Source organism: Chelonia mydas, chromosome 3 (genome assembly GCF_015237465.2).
Source record: "Chelonia mydas isolate rCheMyd1 chromosome 3, rCheMyd1.pri.v2, whole genome shotgun sequence".
Lineage (NCBI taxonomy): Eukaryota > Metazoa > Chordata > Testudines > Cheloniidae > Chelonia > Chelonia mydas.
In genome coordinates this window covers 11,851,265-11,875,935 of record NC_057851.1, presented here as the reverse complement: position 1 = coordinate 11,875,935, position 24,671 = coordinate 11,851,265, and the positions used below count along the sequence as shown (strand labels likewise).

Genomic DNA, 24,671 nt, shown 5'->3' with positions numbered 1-24,671 from the left:
CTGAGAGTGGCCCCATTGCAGTCAAAAGGTCTCTTTGCATAAGTAAGGAATGGTTTGCAGGATGAGTTATATAGCGAATGGGCCCAGTCCTACAAAAACTTATTTGTCAGTACCTTGCTAGCAGGGGTAGTTCTGTTGGCACCCTTTTCAATGGCACCACTCACAAAGGACTATGTTCTGAAACCTTTACTCTGTAAGTATCCTAGTAGACCTCACTGGGACTGCTCATGTGAATAATTGCTCACCAGTGTGTGTAAGTGGCTCACAATCTGCCACTTTACTCATGTTGAGTACTGACTTTTTATGGGTAAGCATGAGTACTAGTGGCAGCATCTGGTCCCTAACAACTACTGAAGGGAGTGATAACTACTCATGCGAGCCAGGGTTTTCAGGATCAGACCTAAAACTCATGAGAAGTTTAGAATTTTTTGCCCTGTCCTCTATTATTTCAGCTGTTGCCCACTGCCTGCAGTTGGCTATCAGCTAGGACAATTCCTTTGCTGTTCTGTACCAATAACTATGTTTCTAAAGGTGAGTAATGATTGGCCTTAGTTGCTGTCATTGCTATTTCATAGGAAATAATGCACAAACAGGCCTTTCATTCAACTTCTCAACTTTATCTCTTCATTTTAATATATTAACTAAAAAAGAATTGGAAGCTAAAAATATATGCATGCAGCAGGAAGCACAACCTATGATCTTTCACTGTTGTTTGTACTTGTCCTTCCCTTCCTATTCCTTCCTCCTCTCCCTTTGTTTACTGCCACTCCTTGGTCTCTTCCGTTGGGTGTAGGGTCCAGTCCCACAGTCCTCATTCCCATTAGTCCCCAATGGGAGTATTCATGTGAGTAAGGACTTCAAAGAAGATTGCCTGCTCCTTCAGGCCTATTTTTGGAACAATCTTTGTCAGTAAAACTCCTCTCTCCTCCGTGGTGCAGTATTAATGAATAATTAATATAGTGCAATAATTATATGCAACAGATTTTACGATGTTCTAATTTGCATCTGGTTTTCAGCATTTTTTTTAATGAATTTAGCTTTTTTGATTTTTGTTTTGAAGAAAGGAAGACTTTTTCTTTTTCCCATACATGTTCCCCGTCTGTATTGTTATTAATGGGATTGCTTTGCACGATAACTGTGTTTTTAAACAGTTAAGTTGTAAGGTATTTACAACTACAGATTAATGACAAAGTTTTCAATAAGCTCAGGTTAGGGAAGGAAAACAAAAGTGGGACCAAAATATATTCATATTAAATGAATAATGATTTATTCAGTGTAAACTGCTTGTGCACATATGGGTTTAATTTAAGAGAGAGAGAAATATTAACATTTCATTAATTTCAGTACAGTCTCATTATTTGTAAAATATACACAGACGAGCTTTATCCTTACGGTGGAAAGTTCCATTGTGCCTGAGAAACAGAATTGTTGACCACATTCTTCATCTCCAAGCTTTCGGTGGTCTTGTAGATAACCTGGGCCCGGGCCAAACAGATGTTAATTGCAAGGAATAAATAGGTCCAGAACTCATCTGGGGATAAATCAGTGTAGCTTCCTTGTCTCCAGTCAATCTGTGGTGACACACAGCTGAAGAGCGTGCCTAATGGAAGGCAGAGTGTTTGAGGGTTCTGAGACATCTGGAACCATTCAGATAAAAAAACCATAATTGTAACATGACCATTTCTCCTAGACTAAATAGGATACCAATGTTCCTGTTCACTCTGTTGTAAATGTTAAGATGCAGTTTTTTATCAGTGAGGGTAATTTACCATCGGAATAGATCACCAAGGGTAAATTCTCTATCACTTGAGGAGTTCCTAAATCATGACTAGCTGCCTAAAGCAGATGCTTTAGTTCAGCCATAAGTTGTTGTCATGCTACATGCAGGAATCACTGGCTGACATCATAGATGCTGGAACTAGGAGTGTGGGGGGTGCTGTAGCACCCCCTGACTTGAAGTGGTTTCCATCATAATCAGGGTTTACAGTTTGTTTCAATGGCTCTCAGCACCCCCACTACAAAAATTGTTCCAGCACCCCTTGCTGACATTACACGGCCAGTCTTGTGCAGATCAGACTGGATAATCATAATGGGGTCTTCTGGCTTTAAAGTTTATGATTTTTTTAAAAAATTGGTTCATTTCCCCTGCCTATTAGATTTCAATCTAGTAAGTCTTCTTAAAACTGTAGAGTGAGAAGAAAGAAAGAAAGAAAGAAAGAAAGAAAGAAAGAAAGAAAGAAAGAAAGAAAGAAAAGTGCACAATTGTGCCTGTATTTGTCAAAGCAAAGAAAACCATCTCAGAGACCATACTTTGATTCCGCCTTCTAACCTAAGGCATGTGTCTTTTGTTTTGTAGGTGGTACCTGTGTTGTTAACCCCACAGATCTTTTTTGCTCTGTACCTGGGCGCTTGTCTCTACTCAGCTCCACTTCTAAATACAAAGTGACCATTGCGGAGGTAAAGAGGCGCCTCTCTCCACCTGAATGCCTCAATGCTTCGCTCTTGGGAGGCATTTTGAGAAGGTAAGTTGAGCTCAGGTGTAGAAGAGTCAAGGTAGCACTGTCATTCTTTTCCTTACAGACTTTTGTCTAGATCATCATAGGTAGAGTAGATCAGAAAATGGGGGGGCGGGTAGCAGGTTCTGAGGAAACTTTCAGTGAAAACAAAGAAAAATATTCTTTTCATCAACATTTTCTGCAGAAAAAGATGGACTTTTCATTAAAAAAAAAAATAAAAATCAGCTTTTCACTGGCAAGACCAAATGTTCCATGGAAAGCAGACCCTTTGTGTGGAAAAAATTATTTAGTCTAAAAACTAATTTCCTGTTGAAAAAGAATTTTGATGGGAAATTTTCAGCAAGCCCTAGTCACAGCCCTTACTTAGCTGCATGAGGGAATACAAGGGAGTCAGATTTTGACTCCAGCCAGGATGGAGTGAGCAGGCCCTACATGTTCAGTTCTCCCCACTCTGGGACAAAGGGGCAGAGAGAAGAGAGCAGTGGGCAGGGTCTTGTCTCCCCTCTGCCCCACTCACCAGGCAGAAGAGCTGCCTAGGTTTGCAACAAGCAGTAAGCTGATCTACTAAAAAGAGTGAAGTAACTTATTACATCTCACACAACCAGGGGGAAATGAGAGTGGATTGTGACTCAAAGGGGCGTGTGTAATGTCAATACTCCATAGTGAGCCTGGGGGGTGACTCAGGTTTGAGACCAACCACCCTTCTGCCCACACACAAATCTGTCTGATTTAGCACCTGGCTTCTAGGTCTCTGCTGTGGGGGGTAAGTCCAAGCCCTGTCCTTTTGCAGTGTGGACACAGGTCAAGCCACAGACCCAAGCAAGAAAGTTTGTGTACTGAAGCATGGACATGTTACTACAGCTGTGGGTCCAGCAGGTGTAAGCCCAGGTTTACAATGCAGTGTGGATGCTCAAGTGCAGACATGGAACACTGAGTCCTGGGTCCCACAGATCCAGGTGTACGATGCAGTGTAGACATACTCAACGTCTCTTGAGCAGAGCTGGGTGACTAACAGGTTTTTGGATTTGTTGGAGATTTTAAAAAGTAAAAAAAAATATATATCATTTTAGGTTAGACCAAAACCATTTTTTTAAAAATTTTGAGAGAAGCAAAAAGGCAAAAAGAATGTTAGTTTCAGGCCAAACAAAATGTTTCATTTTGACAAAAATTGAATGTTTTGTTTCAATGTTGACCATTTTAAAATATTTTTGAAATGTTTCAAAATAGCATTCAATAACATTTTAAAACAAAAATGTGATTTCGGACAAAAAAATTGAAACATGTCATGTAGAAAACATCAAAAAACACTGTGTCTATTTGCCTGGATTTCTTTTGGAGGTGAGGATATTTCAAAAAGAACAATTTGTTGGAATCAACATGAATTCACAAAACATTTCAGTGTCACCCAATCTGCATTTTGCACCGGAAGAACTTTCAACTGACAAATTTTGTCCAGCTCTGTTCACAAGGCTACTTTTAGGGTGGCACAGTTTATATGAAACCCTTTGTTCAGGACTGTGCTGAAACTAAGTAATTTAAAGATAGATTCTGATCACCGTACCCATGCTGAATATCACCTTACCCAAGTGGTACTTCAATGAGACCACTTGTAGAGTAAGTCACTACTCGGTGTGAGTAAGGGAATAAGGATCTGGCCCTGACAGATTTTTCATTGACATCAGCAGTGGTGGGATAGACCCTAGATTAGCAAAAAGGGTGAATGGAAATTTTAGATTGGCATGTAATAAACAAACAAGTAAAATGAATACACAGATATTCTTCAGGAACTATTTTGGAGAAGTTGCATGGCCTGTGTTATACAGGAGGTTAGAATGGATGATCACAATGGGATTTTTTGGCATTGTAGTCTCTGAATCTGTGAATAAAATCAGGGTGGGATTTTTTTAATCCCATTCTCTCATGACAGAGCAAAATCCAAGAATGGGGGGCGCTGTTTGCGAGAAAAATTGGACAGACTGGGACTGAATTTGCCTGCAGGAAGAAGGAAAGCAGCAAATGTCACCCTTCTGACTTCGTTGGTTGAAGGTAGGCTTTGTAATATTGTAATATAATAATACTGTCATGTAATAATGTGTTTGCCGTGTTGTAGCCATGTTGGCCTCAGAATATTAAGGAGACAAGGTGGGTGAGGTAATATCTTTTATTAGACCAGCTTCTGTTGGTGAAAGACAAGTTCTGAACTCTGAGTAAGCTTGAAATCTTGTCCCTTTCACCAACAGAAGTTGGTCCAACAAAATATATTACCTCGCCCATCTTTGTCTATGTAATAATTTGCATCAATATGCATCCCTAGATTTGCATCCCTAGATTTAAATATCTTCATCCCATTTTGTACAAAGAGGCACTGTGACTTGCCTAAGTTCATGAGGGAATCACTGGCAGAGACAGGAGTTAAAACTCAGGCCTCCCATCTCCCGGTCTAATAGCTTATTCATTAGACCATGCTTCCCTTCACATTTATAGGATACTTTCTGACCAGGGAATCTCACCCATTAACCAAAGAAATGTCACCGTGCTGTTGTGAGGTTGTCAAGGTTCCTTCCCCTCTCTGAACTCTAGGGTACAGATGTGGGGACCTGCATGAAAACCTCCTAAGCTTACTTTTACCAGCTTAGGTTAAAACTTCCCCAAGGTACAAATTAATTTTACCCTTGGACTTCCACTGCCACCACCAAACTTTATCTGGGTTCCTGAAAAAACGTAGTTGGACACGTCTTTCCCCCCAAAATCCTCCCAACCCTTGCACCCCACTTCCTGGGGAAGGTTTGGTAAAAATCCTCACCAATTTGCATAGGTGACCACAGACCCAAACCCTTGAATCTTAGAACAATGAAAAAGCATTCAGTTTTCTTACAAGAAGACTTTTAATAGAAGTAAAAAGAAATCACCTCTGTAAAATCAGGATGGTAGATACCTTACAGGGTAATTAGATTCAAACATAGAGAATCCCTCTAGGCAAAACCTTAAGTTACAAAAAAGACACACAGACAGGAATATTAATTCTATTCAGCACAGCTATTTTCTCAGCCATTTAAAGAAATCATAATCTAACACATACCTAGCTAGATTACTTACTAAGTTCTAAGACTCCATTCCTGTTCTGTCTCCGGCAAAAGCATCATCCAGACAGACACAGACCCTTTGTTTTTCTCCCTCCTCCCAGCTTTTGAAAGTATCTTGTCTCCTCATTGGTCATTTTGGTCAGGTGCCAGTGAGGTTACCTTTAGCTTCTTAACCCTTTACAGGTGAGAAGATTTTTCCTCTGGCCAGGAGGGATTTTAAAGGGGTTTACTCTTCCCTTTATATTTATGACAGAGGTAGATGAGGATTCTATACCCATTCTACAGATGGGACTACTTCTCTGGTAAATGTGTCCTTTTTTTGTGTGTCTCTTCATGAATTTCCTAGAGCTAGTTCAAAATAATGTAAATTCTCCCCCCCCCCAAAGGGGACACATTTTTCAACTAAGAATTTTTGTGAGAAAAATTCCTTTTTCAAACCTAGAATTGCCCATGAGCTGCTTAAGATTTCCAGGATTTATCTGCAGTTTGAAAGGCATTCAACAAGCATTCCCTGCTGATAATCGCTGGCCTGTAGCTTGGTAGTGAGCAGCTCTGTGCCCCGGAGAGGCGAGGAACACCTCCTCCTAGGTGCAGAGAGCTCTCAGCTCCCATTGACGTACTGGGAGCTCAGCACCTGGCAGGATAATACCCTACACGTCCCTTCAGAAGTAAACAGGGCAGCTCGGGTTTGAAAAGGGGACAATGGAATGGTCAGCACGAGTGTGGGAGTGGAGAACACGCAGCACCTGGCAGGAGGGACCTAGCTCCTCGTGTGATCAAGCCCACTAAGCACATATGACTAGATTGCGGTTTAGGCCTTGTCTGCATTGCAGATTTGCCCAGATCACAGCTGGTTGTAGTCAGGATAAACCCCTACTATAGACAATGCCTTAGAATATAAACCTGCACATGGGGGGTAAGAACCATCCCACCTCTTACACTCCTTTATGAGCTACCCAGACCATAGGTACTGGCACACAGAAGTAAGGCAGAGCTACGTGACCACTTACTCGGTAGGTGGGCAGGGGCTGGGCAAAGAGGTAAAGGGTGTTGGCAGAGCCTTGGTTACATCCTACTCCTACCCCAATTTGCTTGCCAGCACAGCTGGTCATGCGATGGTGGGAAGCAGTAATTTATTTCTGGGCTAAGTCAGTAGCAAATTACTTCCCTCCTGCAGTAAGGGGGAAAACAGGGAAGGGGTTGCAACTTGCAAGAGTCAGTGTGAGCTTCCCATTGCCCCTTACTCAGGGCTAGGGACAAAGCCACTATCAAACCCGGGGTGTTGGTTCTGTTCTCTGACTGCTGGAAGAGTGTGAGCCTCTAAGAATCAGGTTTCCAGAATTAGCACTCATGTTTGTGATGCAAATTTCACTGTTGGCCAATGCCTGCTTAAAATTAGCTGTTTGCCTGAGCATTCCTGCTATTCAACTGGTTTTCTGGGATACGGATAGAAAGTGAACATCAAAGGGGTGGGAACAAAGCCAAAGTGAATCCAAGTTTCTGTCTGAACAAATGTTCCTGGCAAATATGTTGAGGTATTCGCCTGGCTCTGGTGGCACATAAGTTACATTCACCTTGCATGCCCCCTGAATGCCACATTAGCACCAATTGCACTTCTTTGCCTTTTACAACCAAAGTTAAACCTGTTTATGCTACTGGTGAAGCTGTCCCCAAGACCTCCAGGGAAACAGAACATGCTTACACCAGGAACTGGGAAGGATTATACTGGCCACATTTGACAGACAAGTTACAAATCTGGGTGCCTTGTTAAACTCCCACATGATCATATAGATTACACAGCCATCACCCATGCCCTTGTCACATCTATCATACTTATCCGGCACCCATTTCTGTAGCATCTCAGAAGCTTTGATGCATTTGCCTTCCCGACACCTCTGAGAGGTAGGGAAGTGCTATTTCCCCTAATTTACAGATGAGGAACAAAACCATAGAGACTTGCCCGAGGTCACACAGGAAATCTGTAGCAAAGCAAGGAATTAAACCTGGATCTCCAGCTACCCCCTTACCCCTGGGCCATCCTTCCTTTCTTTAGTATTAAGTTATTACAATGTGCATTATATGGGGCCACAACTTAAATCAACTTGGAAACTGGTGCAGAAGGCAGCAGCCTGGTTGGTAAGCCATGCATCACACAATGAATGTTCTACACCAGTGCTCCAGGATCTGCATTGGCTGCCTGTTAGTTTCCAGGTGGAGTTTAAGATGCTGACTGTGACCTATAAAGCCCTAAATATCTTGAGATCAGCCTACTTGAGAGGCTGCCTTTCTCATGCTGCTATAGAGGAGTTGGGATTCCCTCCAAAACCTTTTCCATTCGGCTTATGCAGAACATCTTGCCCAGTTCTGGGAGACCACTTCATCCAGTTCTCTGGGATCCAAAGCACTCAGTTCAACTCCGGATTTCATCACTTGGGTACCTTTCTTTGGAATAGAGCAAAATGACACTGAGTTGATCAGACTCAATTGAAGAAGGTGGGTACAGGGTGTACCACGTATCCAAAGTTACACAAACAATCTCTCCCTTTATATACATTTACACATCATATTACATTTGCTGTACATTAAATCACACATTTTTGGAGTGGCTTGGTTACTCTGCAGGAATCAATCTCTGTACAGCATGCTCTGTCCGTGTGCTGTTTACGTGGAACCTGATCTTTACATTCCATGTTTATCTTGTCCGTAGTCCCTGACATCAGGGTGTTGCTGATTATCTGAGCTAGCTAGCACAGACACTCAGACTCCAGCATACTGTTTGTCAAGCCCCTATTTATAATGTAACCTTCTTTCACCTTCCCAATTATGCCCACTAAAAAATGAGGCAAGTTACTCATGTCAAACCAAGGCTACAAGAGGAGAGAAGAGTTGCTTGAGGAAGAGCGCTCTGGGTACATAACAGAGGAGCCACCAGCCAGGAATTGTCCATGAAGTCCTTAGAAATTCACTATTCCCCTTCCCTGGGTGTGAACTTGACAGAATATGTTGATCTTTGGGGCCCCTCACACAGCTCATCTAATTGCAGAAGTTCTGTGCATTTCACAAGCGAGGATGTGGTTTTTGTGGAAGCTGAAGCAGGGAAATGTTGTTTTTTGTGGCCTCTTTTGTGCAGAGGCGGGTGGCTGGTTTGCTCCAGCTGGTTGCATTTTCATCGGATTGTATTTCTGCTTCTATGTCAAGGGCACTTAGCGCCAGGGCTAGGAGTTCTTTTCATGTGGCCTTGCTGAAATTGAAACAAATAAACCAAGTTGGTTGAATGTAATGGATTTCAGGAGAGAGTAAAATCCACACCTAGGTCTACCACAGCAAAGGCACAATCTCCCACCGACTTAGGACATCATTATAGTGCAGCCCGCATCAGAATGCAGCTCTTTATCCCTTCCAGGGCCTGGTTTAGACAAGTGGTTTATGAGTCTGCAACAGTACCGAGCTAGTCCTTTAGCTCACAGAGTAGCAGGTTATCCTCTTACAGCCAACGTTCCTGGGGTCGAGCCCTGGAGTGGGCTGAAGGAAGCATGCAGGAGTGCAGAGATCACATTTTCTTGGAGGGGCTCCCCCACAGAAGGGAAAAAGCCACCCATAGTGTGATTTGAGGGAGGGATAGCTCAGTGGTTTGAGCATTGGCCTGCTAAACCCAGAGTTGAGAGTTCAATCCTTGAGGGGGGCCATTTAGGGATCTGGGGCAAAAATTGGGGATTGGTCCTGCTTTGAGCAGGGGGTTGGACTAGATGACCTCCTGAGGTCCCTTCCAACCCTGAGATTCTATGATTCACAAGGTGAAAAATCCAAGAGTGACTATCAAACAATTGGAACTTTAAACAAAGCAAAATATGACTTTAAAATCCAAGGCTTAAAAAAAGACCACCCAGGATTTTTTCTGCCAAACCCCACGAAGACACCAGTTTTATTGTACCGTACACATATCTTTTCAATGATCAGCTCTTCAGTATCCCTTTCCAAGCGCTGCACTTCCTGGTAAATAGGTCAGCAGGGAAAACGGCTCTTTTGTCTGCACTGATATAAAACATCATATTCTTTCTTATCCCTTTCTTTAGCCTTTGTTTTCACATCTCTCCCTCCTCCCTTCCCATCTGGTGAGTGGAAAGACAACATCCACCCCCACCTCTATTCCTTGCATAGGAGTTCTGTTGGATAGTAGCATCAGATGGAGGTAAAGCTAAGGAGGAGAGGAGACTCAGATCCAGAGCTTTCCCCTCCTGGGACACTGCCTCTTCCTTCACGCTGGATAGGAGCATCCCTCAGTCTTGGCTAGGCCCAGGAGAGCTTCACGCTGCTCCTTGCACCTGCCGTCAGAAGCCTGTCAAGGTACACAGCCTGGTCCCTCCAGTGGGGCTTTCCAGAGTTGTTTGTGTCAGCTCAACCTCAGCAACTGTCCCTTTCAATCATGCAAATCTTCCCGGTCAATTGTCAAGCGCTATAGGAACGTGTTGCCGTTCAGTGCCGGCTATAGCTGTAAACAAGGCAGTGGCCCAGATTTAAAGGGAAATAACGAACGGTCTCTGATGCCGTCTTTTGTCTCCGACTCAGGAAAATGCTCTGGCTATTAGCAATGAAGTCATTTTTTGTGTTTAAACAGGGCAATTGATTGGAAAATGCAGGGTTTTTAATGGGAAGCTATCATCCATCTGGAGTGACTAGTACTCCATTGAAATAAGCAATAGCAAGCCAGGAAAGGAAGAAACCAAGGTGACATCACCAAGATCATAAGCAGATGTAAAAAGAGACCTGATACAGCTCAACTTCCATTTATTTTCCAATCCATATTTTTTGTGAGAATTTTGATGGGGAAAAAGGGAAACATTTTAAGTGAAATTTCATGCAGTGTGTTTCTTATTTTTCGATGCTCTGTACAGTTAAGAACTCCCTCAAGCACTAATCAAAATAATGTGCAACACTGGTATGTATATAAAAACATAATAAAAGCTGCATCTAAATAAACAGCATGCTGGTATAGGGACAAAGCCTCAGGTTTGCTCAACAATGAGGGTGTATGAAGAATCATATCCTATAGGTGACAATATTTAGAACCTGAAATTTTAACATAGAAAGCTCTTTTCACATGCCATGTCTCAGTAAAGCACTATATAAAATCGACATCAGTTTTCTCTTTCCAGCAAATACATAATTTTAAAGTTATGTGTATGTATGAATATATATGGACACAACACATGCAGACATATATACACATACCTTTTGATAGATAGATAGATAGATGTCATTACACCTAATTGGTACTGAAGTAGCACCCAAACAGAGCCGGAGTCCCAACTCAAGATATAAAATTCAAAACTATATCACCTTGGCATAAGTGTCAACACAGCTATGTACTCAGCCGTGGTCCAATATGCATACAATCAGCTGGTGAACAGTATTTGCAATTGTAATCACATTTGCTTTCCATTCGCCTGCATGTATTTGAAAATGTTATCCAAATGCTAATATTATTATTCTGGGCCCTGTAACACGGCTGGCCGCTTCCCATGTACCCTCCATATGTGGCAGGTACTCCACACAAACAAAGGTTTCTCTTCCTTCTCCCAGGCCTTGCTGCCTGGAGCCTTTCTTGCTTTGGGAGGCCACTCCCAGGACTTTCCTGGCTGGAGTCTCAGAGTATGTCTACACTGCAATGTAAGCCGAGGGTTAATGGGACTCGAGTCAGTTGATCCATTCTAGGGAACCCTGGGCTTGAGCATCTACATTGTATTTTACCCCTAGGTTAAAAATTTTCTGAGCCAGGCTCGAACCTAGGGTTCTGGCGTCCTCAGTTCAGTGTGCAGACATGAGTCAAAGTAACCTATCCCAGAGTCCCTTCAGTGGCCACCCTAAAATACAGCTGCTCTAGTCCTAGGACTGTGGTGCATTGTGGAAAAACTTTACTGCCCATTCTGCACATTACCAGGAAACAGCTCACTTTGCAAAAGGTTTGATCGGTTCGCTCTCCATTGCAAACCCAGGAGGCTCTCTGACTGATAGTGTGTTTGAAAATCGGTGATCAGAACTGAATGGGTTAATGCTGACCTGAGCTACTGCCATTTGCCAAGTGTGGGGGCAGGGGAGCTTCTGTTTTCAATAGAGTGGACTGCAGATTGTTGGGATAGAGAGTGTGATCCGTTCCCCCTGGGGTGCCACTTGGAACTGGGATACCACTAAGCCAGCCTGTCCCACCAGCCTGGGTTCCCCTTACTCTGTACTGCTGTGACTGGCTCTCAAGTCCCTTTCCAGCACACTCACAGGTAGAGACACACCCAGCTGCAGCTATAGTCACATAGATGCTGAGATCAACTCTGCATGGGAGAGCTCAGCTAAGGCATTGCCCAGCACTCAAATGCACACCCCCTCTGAAGAGTAAACCCAGAATTGTATTGTCTTGCGCTGCACAGAGAACAGTACAGCGTAAGCTAATTGAAATTCGCCCTCTCCCTCAGTGTGGAGAGAGAGATGAACAGGTTTTTGCCCCCCACCCCAGTTATGAATTACACAATCTGGGCTTTGGAATAAACAAAGAGCAGGTTTATTAACTACAAAAGGTAGATTTTATGTGATGATAAGGAATAGCAAACAGAATAAAGCAGATTACCTTAGTAAATAACGCCCCCGCCCCACAAATTGAGCTTAACACACTAGATAGGTAGGATATAAATTAGCAAATTCTCACCCTGAGTGATAAACAGTCTGGCAGATTCTTAAGGCACAAGTTGTCTTGGCTTTCCCATGTTTTCATACACAGGCTAAAGACCCTTCTAGCCAGGGATCATCACTTCCCCTTCTCACAGTTCAGTCTTTGTTCCTTAGACGTTTCCAGGTGTGTTGTTGTAGGGAGAGTGAGGACCCCCCATAATGTCATTTTCCCCCTTTTATATCTTCTCTCCACTTGCTGGAAAGCTCTTTTGCTGTGACCTGGGTCAAACAGTTCCCATTGTATAGTGCTTTCTCTGAGAGGTTTCTACTGTACACGGTTCCTGGGGTAATCCTTGTGCTTGTGTGCATTTCCTTAGTAAGCCATTAACATCGTTTGGCCTTTTTACTGTCGTACCTGAAAGGCTGCTTGTGGGTGTTTTCAACCTCAGGACATGCTTCAGCTACACAGACATTACCAAACTTCATAACTTCGCATATGATGATAGCACATACAATCCAACGAGATATTACCGTCTAGCAGATCAAGACTTTTAGAATGACACCTCACAAGGCACACTTTGTATAAGGCATATCCTAATTACATGACAGTGGTGAATGTTGGGGTGTCAGAGTGTCACAGAGAGGACTAAGGAAGTTGTGCCATGGAATTGTGGGATACTTCTGGATGACTCCCAGGGCCTGAGTCAAGCAGTGCTGCAGCTACACTGCAAAGCAATAGGGCTCAGACCCTGGGTCCTGGCTTGACTTGGGTTTGGACTCAGGACACTGAGTCCAAGCCCTGGGTTAGTGCAATTGTACATGTAGATGCAAGGGAGTATTAGCCTTGAACCCCGGCTCAAACTTGGGCTTACATTGCAGTGTAGACCTACCAACAGTCCGAACTCCCAGGACTCTCTGCTACAGCCAGATCATCCCTAGAAGTCTTTAATCCCTGAGCATTCCCCCCTTCACTGCAGCCTCCTGCTGCTCTTTATAGGGCAGTCACCCTGATCTCTCCCAGATGTGGCTCATTATGTAATCAGCCCTTCAGCTTTAAAGGGGCAAGATCAGGGTTCTGTTATGCTAGGTGCTGTATAAAGAGTAGAAACAGTTTCCTTTTTCCAACTCAGCAGTATGTTTAGCTTGCTGGAGCATTTCCTTTGTTCAGTTCAGGAGTATACCCTTGCATTCTGGATCCAGAATAAATGCTTTTAACATACGAGGCAAAATATGTTTTTGAGCAGTGGTTCTCAACCAGGGATACGCGTACCCCTAGGGGTATGCAGAGTTCTTCCATGGGGTGCATCAACTCATCTAGATATTGGCTTAGTTTTACAGCAGGCTACATAAAAAGCACTAGCGAAGTCAGTACAAACTAAAATTTCATACAGACAAACTGAAAAAATACGTGATTTTTCAGTACTAGTGTGCTGCGACACTTTTGTATTTTTATGTCTGATTTTGTAAGTGAGGTACCCAAGATAAATCAGACTCCCAAAAGGGGTACAGTAGTCTGGAAAGGCTGAGGACCACTGGTTTTGAGCATCCATAAACAGATTGTGCTTGCAAAAGTCGATGTCGACTTATGTCACATAATGAGTGTCACGTGATCAGTGCATGCATTTAATTGGTTCAGACATGCCGTTAGGTGTATGACAATCTGATTTAGGCAGACAGTGGGGGGTTTGCATGTGGAAATTGAAGCTGTTCCTGTGGCAGAAAAAAACTTGAGGGAGATGACAACAGCATCACCCTCTGAATGGAAAGTGGTATTAGTGTAATTGACACCTCCCTCCGGCAGGTTCAGGGAATCTGGCCCCACCTCTTGGTATTTGCTGATCCCCGGGCTGCTCACTTAAGAGGGGTTTCACTGGAAATTAAACTGGGGAAACCCACCCATTCAATAAACATACAAAGGAAAATTCAAAGATATGCAGCTGCAGTGAAATCCACTACCCACCCGCACAAAGCCTCAGTAATCAGACTCCAGGGAATGGGGGAAGGACCCAGCAGCTGTGGTGAGATGGATGGAATCCATCTTCTCACCAGCAGGACTTCACTGCAGCCTTTTCAGAGCTGCTATTCCAACTGAAAGGCTGGAAGAGTGGCCACCGTGACCCTCCATCCCCTACACAGTGCCCCATATCTGGGCTATAAATAATAGCAGGGCCAAGAGGCCAGAATCTGATCTCAGTTATGCTGGAGTAACTGAGATCAAGGATGTATTCACACTGCAGTAACCTGTTGTTCTTACTTTGTTTTTTAAATATATAGCTGAAAAAATTATTTAAAAAAAAGTTTCGTATAAACTGATTGACCCATTTTGTCTGCCTCCAGGGGAAGCCTTACATTTGGCCAGGGATTTTGGCTACACTTGCGAAACAGAGTTCCCAGCCAAGGCAGTAGGAGAACATCTTGCCAGGCAGCATATGGAACAGAAAGAACAGACAGCGAGGAAAAAGATGATCCTAGCGACAAAGTAAGCAAGAAAAATCATTCAACACAAGAAATGTGTCCAGACGCTTTTCATTTGGATCATGGGAGGTTTATTATTATTTGTATTACAACAGCCCCCAGAGGCAGCAAGCAAGATCAAGGCCCCTTTGTTCTAAGTACTGTCAAAACACAGGAAGAGACAGCGTTTAACCAAAGAGTTTACCATGGGACTGCTCTCAGTGCAGGAAGTTAAGCATGTGCGTAAGTCTTTGCAGGATTGGAGCATAAATAGGGAGGGAGCATTATTTAAATGCAGGCTCTTTGGGGCAGAGGCCACCTCTGTGTCCTGTGTTTGTACAGTGTCCAGCACAATCCTGCTCCATGGCTAGGGCTCCAATCTGCTACCACAATACAACTAATAACTCATAATTATTCCCAATGTACAGAGGGGGAATTAAGGCACGGGGGGCGGGGGGGCAGATCCTCAGCTGGTGCAACTGTTGCAGCTCCACTAAAGTCCATGGAGCTATGACAATTTACACCAACTGAGGATCTCCACCAGAGAGATTAAGGCCCAGATTTTTAAAACAATTTAGGCCTTGCTGTGCTCAGCATCGCAATGCCTAACTGAGCTGGGAGCCTAACTGATTTTCAAAAGGGATTTAGGTGCTGAGGAGTCTAGATCTCGACTGTTGATGGGATTTACACTCCTAAGTTCCTAAATCCCTTTTGGAAATGAGATTTAGGCTCCAAAATACATTAGGCCTTGTGATGCCGAGCACAGCCATGCCTATAAAGATTGGGGCCTTGGTGACTTGCCCAATATCACACTGGAAGTCTGTAGCAGAACCAGGAACTGAAGCCAGCCCTCCTAAATTCCCAATTCACAAGATCACCCTGCCTCTTTAGTGGCTAAAATAAATGGGAACAAACCATGCCAGAATATAACTCATGAAATAAAGATAATTTGCTGGGAAGAAGGTATGCAGACCCGTTGGACCTTATGGTCAATACACACGAACGGTTACAGTTTTTCATGTACTGTTGGACCACAAGTATCTTGGCTATTCAGAGCGGACTTTTGCTGTCATTGCATCGTTTATATGTCCAACGCTCTACGTGAATCAGAGCCAAGACTTCGTTGAGTTCTAAGTGGCAAAGCACACCAAGGGCTAGGAAATCTAGTGCTCTGCATGTGGACTTCCTACTGAGGCAAATGAGAGTTCCATGCCCAGACTGAGACCAATGTGTGACTCAGGATATGCATGTGCACCCCTGGCTTGATGTCAAGATTTATTCATTCATGGCACTGCAGCCCTTTGACAACCTTGGGTACAATGAAAGATGGGAGTGCAAAGTATTGTTATTATTATACTTATGTGCTGCCCCCAAATACATCAGCTGTCTGATGCATTTCACAAATGTAGGAATAAGTAAATAACCCAGAAGTTGCTAAACCACCACTTGGCTCATTGGGAGTTGCGTAGCTATGCTTCTGTTGAGTGTTTAGGGCTTGATTGTGCCTCCAGGCATAGCCCTGAGCAAAGGGGTGGTATATGTAAGCTGCACCCCCCCAGAACTACTCCAGGACGCATGCTGAGTCAGCAACACCCCTCCGAGGCACAAATTCTTCTATTCTCTCTCCTTCCCCTCGGGAGATAGTAAATTGCCTCAGGCTTATACCACCAACAAATTACCATCCTCCCCAGGCTGGTTCAGCTCTACTGGCTGGCCCATCGGGGGACACGTCAGCCCATTCCCCTGCCACTTTCTCCATTTACCAGCCACCTGCTCGCAGAGAGGGTGAGGAGTAGTGTGCACACAGAGTCCATTTACCTCTGCATATCTGGACCCACAATCCAGCCAGTCCACCCGGAGGCTTCATAAAGAGGTTATCTGATCCACCGCACACCCCAGCACAGATACGTAGTCCACATCATAACCTACCCCCCATTCTGTATACACGGTACATTGATATGGACAAAATAAATAAAGAGGGAAGTAAACGGCAGTTTGAACGGGAAGTGCTCCCTGATCCTTAATGCAACCATTGCCGCCATGACTCTATCATATTTTCAGAGTCATAGAAATGCCATATTTCCCTTCCACCAGCTAAAAGTACTTGCTATTTGGTCAGTTAACCATACCTTTAAAGATATCATTTATCATACCTTATGTAGGGTGACGTAGTGTAACGGACTGGCTGGTGTGTATGTAACAAATGCCCTCTACTGGATGGAATTTGAACTATACCACACAGAATCATAGGCCCTAAGATATTGTGATCCCAGATACTAGAAAAAAGGGCATCATACAAATGTCTATAATAAATAATACATCCATAATTATGCTTCTAATGAACATTCTCCATTAGCTCAAGTTTCAGAGCTGCTACTTATGGCGTAGGAGGATCTGAGCTTTAGCTTAGCAGTGGACAAGAAGTTCATAGCTGCCGTGGTGTACACCATAGTGACAACTATGAAGCTCTTCATAGTTACGCTCTCTGAAATTAAACTGAAATTCCTGGGCACCATAGACACTCAAGGATATGCTGTGTCTAATCTTACCTTAATCCGTTCTGTGCCACTGACAATTCCACTGTCCTCCACTGATTACAGTTGCTGGCTAGTTGTGGTACATCTTCCTACATGATGCCCAGGGCATTCAATATCCTCTATCTCTGTCTTCTGCCAGCTCGTCCTTGGCCTTCCTCATTTTCTCCTGGGGTGTACCCCATTCAATGCTCACACAGCATTTCTCCCATCTTCCATACAGTGGATTGGACATGTCTCAGCCACCTAAGCCTTCTTTCTTTGATTATATTGTCTAACAAACCCTGCGCTGTCAGCTACCTTACTCTCGCGCTGTTATTTTATCTTCCCATTAAATATGTAGTTGTTTAACTAAGGAAGTAAATGAATAGGTGGGTCGGTTGCCGGGCACTGCCCTCTACTGGATACAATCAGAACTGCTTAACTGTGTATTATTGATCGAGCTGATGAGATTTTCTGAATTTCGAGTGCTTGATAAAATATAAAAAATGTTGACAAAAGTTCCCCAATGAAAATGTTCTGGTTTTTCAGTCAGCCTGTGGAAATTTCTTAACCACTGAAAAATGTCATGGAAATGTCAACATTTTTTGAAATTTTGAAAAATCAGCAAAAATGTTTTTTTCTCCTTGTTTGATTGTTTATTTTACCACCTCTAGAATTATTAACATTCTGCTGAATATTATGCTTCAGCTCAAGGAGTAGGGGACTTTGATTACAGAGCAGTAAGGTTTGAGTTCTAGCCTTACTGACTCTGTGAAGTTTCAAATATTTATTATTTATATTCCAGTAATGCCCAGGATGATCAATTATGGACCAGAACCACTGTTCCCCCTCAGCTGTGCATGTGTGCGCGTGCACACAGATCCTAAACCGCGTGCATATGGTGAAACACCGGGCGCACAAACAATGAAATACTACATCGGCGCCAGGCCGAAATATCGTTTACGGGCAACTTTTGACATTGTTCGCCCACCATCTAACAACACAGCCAGATTCTATTAGCTGGCAACGGGGGGAAAGGGATAAGGTATAATGTATAAGCATTTTACTCGAGTGTGCGCATTTGCCTCATGACGCACAAATTTGAACTCTGCTTCAAAAATTTGCACAGAAGAAATTTTTTGTGCACACGGCCTGTCAAAAATTAGAGGGAACATCAGAACTAAATTGTACTAGGCACTGCACACACAGAACAAAAAAAGTCTGTGAACCAAGGAGTTTATAATCTAATAAGCTGTGATGCACTGTATAGGGACAATCATGAAGTTGCAGGTGACCACAGATGTGTTACAGGATCAAAGGCTGTAGAACACCTGCATGCAATAGTCCAAAACTCATACCACTGACTTAAAGTGGAGAGAAACAGGATACCACTTTGATTGTCATTCACTGTAGATATAATCAAATGTTGAAAATCCATAAATACACCAGAGGCAGATAGCCCTTGATAAACTCTTTCAATTCCCCAAGGAGCCATAAAAAACAATTACTCTGTCAGAGCCACAAAGTCCACATGGCAACTTCAATTATGTACACGAGTCTAGCACAGAGCCACGTCACATGCATGCACTGTTTCAAAGCGCCTCTTTCTCAAAAGAGCAATCGAGCCCTCAGACAAGCCAGATGCACTGCAGGAATATCTACCTGTAAAAAACCTAACAAACCTCTGGCACAAAAGAGGTGATGTCCTGCTATGCCATCAGCTCTATAACTTCCACTCCATTGCATCACCATCATTCAGCTAAGGACACAAAATACAGCTATGGAACTAAGGTACTATGGCAATCCATACATTAGCGTCACTTTCATTGACACACAGATCGATCAATAGGTAGTTAACATTTGAGTGAGTTATTCTAAGCCAGCAATGGTTGCTTGCTTGCTTTCTCCAGTATTTGTTTAAGCATCAGAGAAAGTAATGAGAGATTACTAAGGGTATATTTCAGAGTAGCAGCCGTGTTAGTCTGTATTCGCAAAAAGAAAAGGAGTACTTGTGGCACCTTAGAGACTAACAAATTTATTTGAGCATAAGCTTTCGTGAGCTACAGCTCACTTCATCAGATGCATTCAGTGGAAAATACAGTGGGGAGAATTATATACATAGAAAACATGAAACAATGGGTGTTACCATACAGACTGTAACCAGAGTGATCACTAAAGGTGAGCTATTACCAGCAGGGGGCGGGGGGGGGACCTTTTGTAGTGATAATCAAGGTGGGCCGTTTCCAGCAGTTGACAAGAACGTTTGAGGAACGGGGTGAGGAGGGGGGATAAACATGGGGAAATAGTTTTACTTTGGGTAATGACCCATCCACTCCCAGTCTCTATTCAAGCCTAAGTTAATTGTATCCAGTTTTCAAATTAATTCCAATTCAGCAGTCTCTCGTTGGAGTCTGTTTTTGAAGTTTTTTGTTGAAGAATTGCCACTTTTAGGTCTGTAATCGAGTGACCAGAGAGATTGAAGTGTTCTCCAACTGGATTTTGAATGTTATAATTCTTGACGTCTGATTTGTGTCCATTTATTCTTTTACGTAGAGACTGTCCAGTTTGACCAATGTACATGGCAGAGGGGCATTGTTCATCACCTGAATTTAGGTCCTGTATTGAGAGAAAAATTGAGAAAACAGTGATCTGCTCACAGTTGCAGATATTCCAGGTGTAGCAAAAGAGGCTACATTCATCGAATGAAATGGTTTCCTGTGAATTCTTGACTGAGCTCTAATTTACATTAACGTACACACAAAGTGAGTCAAACTTTAGGTTGTCATTCAGGTCAGTCAGGTCTGAAATTTGGGTGTGAGTTCTGGTTGGTTCTAATATCACACAGACTGGTTTGCCCATCCTTGGCAGCCAAGGAAGTAATGTTTCATGTGTGACTTGAGCAGATCTGTGGTAGAGCCACTGAGGAGTGTACATTCAGCTGGGTAGACACCCAGTCTCCCATTCGCAGACGTTCATTGCGTTTGCAAACTTTGAATAGCGGGTTGGACATCTGACCACTTGCCCCATCTGATTTTCACCCAAAATTCAGTCGCAGGTATAAAAGGGTGGATGTGTGTTTTGTGGGTGCAATGGAAAAAAAGGAGCAAATTTTGTGGCTGCAACTTGTGCCCAGCACAGGAAATAACCCTTCTGGATATGAGTACTTGTGGCACCTTAGAGACTAACAAATTTATTAGAGCATAAGCTTTCGTAGGTTACAGCCCACTTCAACGGATGCATAGAATGGAACATATAGTAAAATATATATATATATATATATATATATATATATATATATACACATACAGATAAGTTGGAAGTTACCATACAAACTGTGAAAGGCAAATTAGTTAAGATGAGCTATTATCAGCAGGAGAAAAAAACTTTTGTAGTGATAATCAAGATGGCCCATTTAGACAGTTGACAAAAAGGTGTGAGGATACTTAACATGGGGAAATAGATTTAATATGTGCAATGACCCAGCCACTCCCAGTCTCTATTCAAACCCAAGTTAATGGTATCTAGTTTGTATATTAAGTCCAGCTAAAACCTCTTCAGTGCATCATCAAAGATTTACAACCTATCCTGAAAAATGATCCCTCACTCTCACAGATCTTGGGAGACAGGCCAGTCCTCGCTTCCAGACAGCCCCCCAACCTTAAGCAAATACTCACCAGCAACCACACAACAAAAACACTAACCCAGGAACCTATCCTTGCAACAAAGCCCAATGCCAACTCTGTCCACATATTTATTCAAGTGACACCATCATAGGACCTAATCACATTAGCCACGCCATCAGGGACTCATTCACCTGCACGTCTACCAATGTGATATATGCCATCATGTGCCAGCAATGCCCCTCTGCCGTGTACATTGGCCAAACCGGACAGTCTCTATGCAAAAGAATAAATGGACACAAATCAGACATCAGGAATCATAACATTCAAAAACCGGTAGGAGAACACTTCATCCTCTCTGGCCACTCAGTAAGATTTAAGGGTGGCAATTTTGCAACAGAAAAGCTTCAAAAACAGACTCCAAGGAGAAACTGCTGAGCTTGAATTAATTTGCAAACTAGATACCATTAACCTGGGTTTGAATAGAGACTGGGGGTGGCTGGGTCATTACACATATTGAATCCATTTCCTTAAGTTAAGTATCCTCATACCTTCTTGGCAACTGTCTAAATGGGCCATCTTGATCATCACTACAAAAGGTTTTTTTCTCCTGCTGACAATAGCTCATCTTAACTAATTAGCCTTTCACAGTTTGTATGGTAACTTCCAACTTATCTGTATGTGTGTATATATATATATATATATATATATATATATATATTACTATATATTCCATTCTATGCATCTGATGAAGTGGGCTGTAGCCCACGAAAGCTTATGCTCTAATAAATTTGTTAGTCTCTAAGGTGCCACAAGTACTCCTGTTCTTTTTGTGGATATAGGCTAACACGGCTGCTATTCGGAAACCTTCTGGATATGTACCTCCCCCACCAAGTTGTTAACAGTCCTCATTTGGCCATGATTGGAGTAAAGCATCCCTCACATCCCTGCTTGGTGCTGCTCAGACTGTGACTGTGGCCATGATGAGGAGATCTGGGGCAACTTGCCTGATACAGCTGGTGGCAAGCAAGAGAAGAAGGAGAGGGGAGGCAGTGGGTAGAGTATCGGCTAGGAATATAGCCCAGTGGGTGGCAAAGGGGCAAGCCGTGGGAGGACCCTGACCCCACCCACTCGCTCCCTGGCCTGAGTAGATGACTGGATGCAGAGCGAGGTGTACGCTGCTCATGGAAAGGAGTAGTAACTTGCTTTCCCCTAGAGAATGAGAAGTACTGTGCCTCTTGGAGTCACAGTTCACTCTCTGGTCTGCTCCTGGGACAGCGTGCCCATGTGCCAACCCTTAGTCAGGGCTGCCTGCAGAATCACAGGCTGTCCCAGAGCGAGTCACTATGGAGCCCCACCGAGTCGACTTCTTTGACTGGGAAGCCACTTTAAAGTAGGTTACTGCTCTCTGTCAGTTTTCATGTATAATGTAAAGCTGCTTTTCTCCCCCTTCAATCCGCAGTCCTATTTAATGACTTCTGACATGTCAGGAGGGAAGAGAGAGGAACTGAGCACTTGGCTCAGTTCTGACACTTGCCGTAGTCAAATCCTAACAACTTTTAAGCTGAACGTTTCCAACAGGTAGAACCTGGAGGTAGAACTGACAGGCATCCTACGTGTGTTAGATCATGTATAAGCCAAAGCACTTGACTGATTTCTGTTGTTAAAAGAGTCTTTTTTCCCCCTCTAAGGGACTGATTCATTAAAACTGTATATTCCAGATGCAGACACTTCTCTGTAATTTTACCAGAAAAAGTGCTGAATACCTCTCTTTACATAAAGGTCTGCACTGATGCAAACCTTTCAACAAGTCAGCTCGCAGAGCCATATTCACTGCCCCCATTTACAAGAGGCAGGCTGAGTAAACCCAGACTAGCACAGAGGTCACTAGTCTGTTATAGTTTATGGGGTTCCACCTTTAGTGTAAGGGGGTTGTGGTATTGAAGATCCCAAGTTCAAACCCACTTGATGACTCCTAAGGGACTCACTTTACAAAAATGGCATCTAAAAGGACTCAAACTTCAGTAGGCCTCAGATTCGTAGGATGAGATGATTTTATTGTACATTTGCACGCTTCCCTCCAGTGGCTGTTCTGCAAGAGGATAGCAGCCCACTATTGCTGCCAACTAACGGAGTTACTCCTTTAGCCCAAGAATAGAGGTGTTAGAGCTGGTTTGAACATTTTTGTCTCAATGTTTGTGGAGACCTATTGGTTTTGAATAAGTTTTTATCAGGCATGGGAGGCAACAGAGAAAGAAAGGGGCAACTTTCTTATACTTTATAGCCTAATGGTGCGGGCCTTTGGGTGGGATATGGGAGACGCTGCTTCAAATACTGCTCTGCCTAAGTCAGAGTGATGTTGGGTGAAAGACTCTCCTCTGAATGAGGCCTAATTACCGTGGATGGACACAGAGCTCAGATTTCAGCCTGAAGGGAACATTTCGACACACTTCCATTTCAGTGAAAACATTCAAAAGTTTTTGATGTGGAACAAAACCAGATTTCAAAAGTTGCTGCAAAATGGAATTACTGTCCTCCTGTCAGCCATAGAGAGAGGGCTGTGATGGGTTGTAATAGGTCCTCGGTTCAGACCCAGTAGATGACCCACAGGTAGTCGTAACATGGACATAATGAACAGCAGCGGGGGCAAATAGCTCTGGGAACATTTTGCTCCACCGTTCCCACTGCCGCATTTGGCTGCAGAGCTGAGGTTAGCAGGACCCAGGACAAGACCCAGGGTTAAGAGGACCCAGGACAGGACCCAGGACAGGGGGCTAGGCGAAGCACTTTATGTGCAGTTAGCCAGTTTGCACGTGCAGATATCCTCTTGCCTGCCTATACAGTGTCTGTACAAATTTTGCAGAGAAGTTTAGGGTATGCCTAGCATGTTAACAGGCTTTCAGACATACCCTGCCAGTAATGTAGACAAAATTTAACCCTTTAAAAGTGTGGTAGCTGGCCCAGCTAACACATCTTTAAAGGTGTTAAAACTGTTCCATTCGAGGTGCAAAAATCATGTGTAAAAACAGGTCAGGAAACCTGTTTTCCAACACAACCTATTTCTTTAGTCTACACAGGGTCCTACAGAGAGGCCTGTGAAGAATCTGCTGACAATAGAATCTCAGGGTTGGAAGGGACCTCAGGAGGTCATCTAGTCCAACCCCCTGCTCAAAGCAGAACCAATCCCCAATTTTTGCCCCAGATCCCTAAATGGCCTCCTCAAGGATTGAGCTCGCAACCCTGGCCTTAGCAGGCCAATGCTCAAACCACTGAGCTATCCCTCCCCCACAATGTCTGTCTACTGATGCTTTTGGTCATTTTTTTCTGTCATATATCATTGCACTCTAAACCATTTTTGTGCTAGGCCTGGTCTGAAAGATGCTACACCCAATAAAGTTGAATTGTCATGATGTCTGGTGTGGGTATCAGCCTCACAATGGAGATTGCATGGATCCCTTTTAAATGATTCCCCTTTTCTTTTAGACAAATATGTAAAGAATTCCAGGACCTACTGAGTCAAGACAGATCGCCCCTCGGATCCTCAAGACCAACTCCAATATTAGACCTCGACATCCAGAGACATTTAACACACTTCAGGTATGACCTTTGAAGTCGTTTTGTGGTGCAACTTCCCACAGAAAGACAAAGGCTGAGGTTAACTGATTAGGAGAGATCTTGGAGAGGTGGATGGGAAGTCTTTTAAACTGGATTTCTTCCACAGCAGGGGTGGCCAACCTGTGGCTCCGGAGCCACATGCGGCTCTTCAGAAGTTAATATGCGGCTCCTTGCATAGGTGCTGACTCTGGGACTGGAGCTACAGGTGCC

General features: G+C 43.5%; 1 protein-coding gene across 2 annotated transcripts in view; it reads left to right on the top strand.

Annotated features, from left to right (window-relative positions):
* Positions 1-24,671, top strand: part of TFAP2D (transcription factor AP-2 delta) — a 57,666-nt gene that overhangs the window by 14,103 nt on the left and 18,892 nt on the right. For both annotated transcript variants that reach the window (XM_007061718.3, XM_043542128.1), the window contains 4 exons: positions 2,357-2,522; positions 4,444-4,562; positions 14,594-14,735; positions 24,330-24,443. In XM_007061718.3, the coding sequence (XP_007061780.1) occupies positions 2,357-2,522; positions 4,444-4,562; positions 14,594-14,735; positions 24,330-24,443 (541 nt within the window). The remainder of the gene's footprint in view (positions 1-2,356; positions 2,523-4,443; positions 4,563-14,593; positions 14,736-24,329; positions 24,444-24,671) is intronic.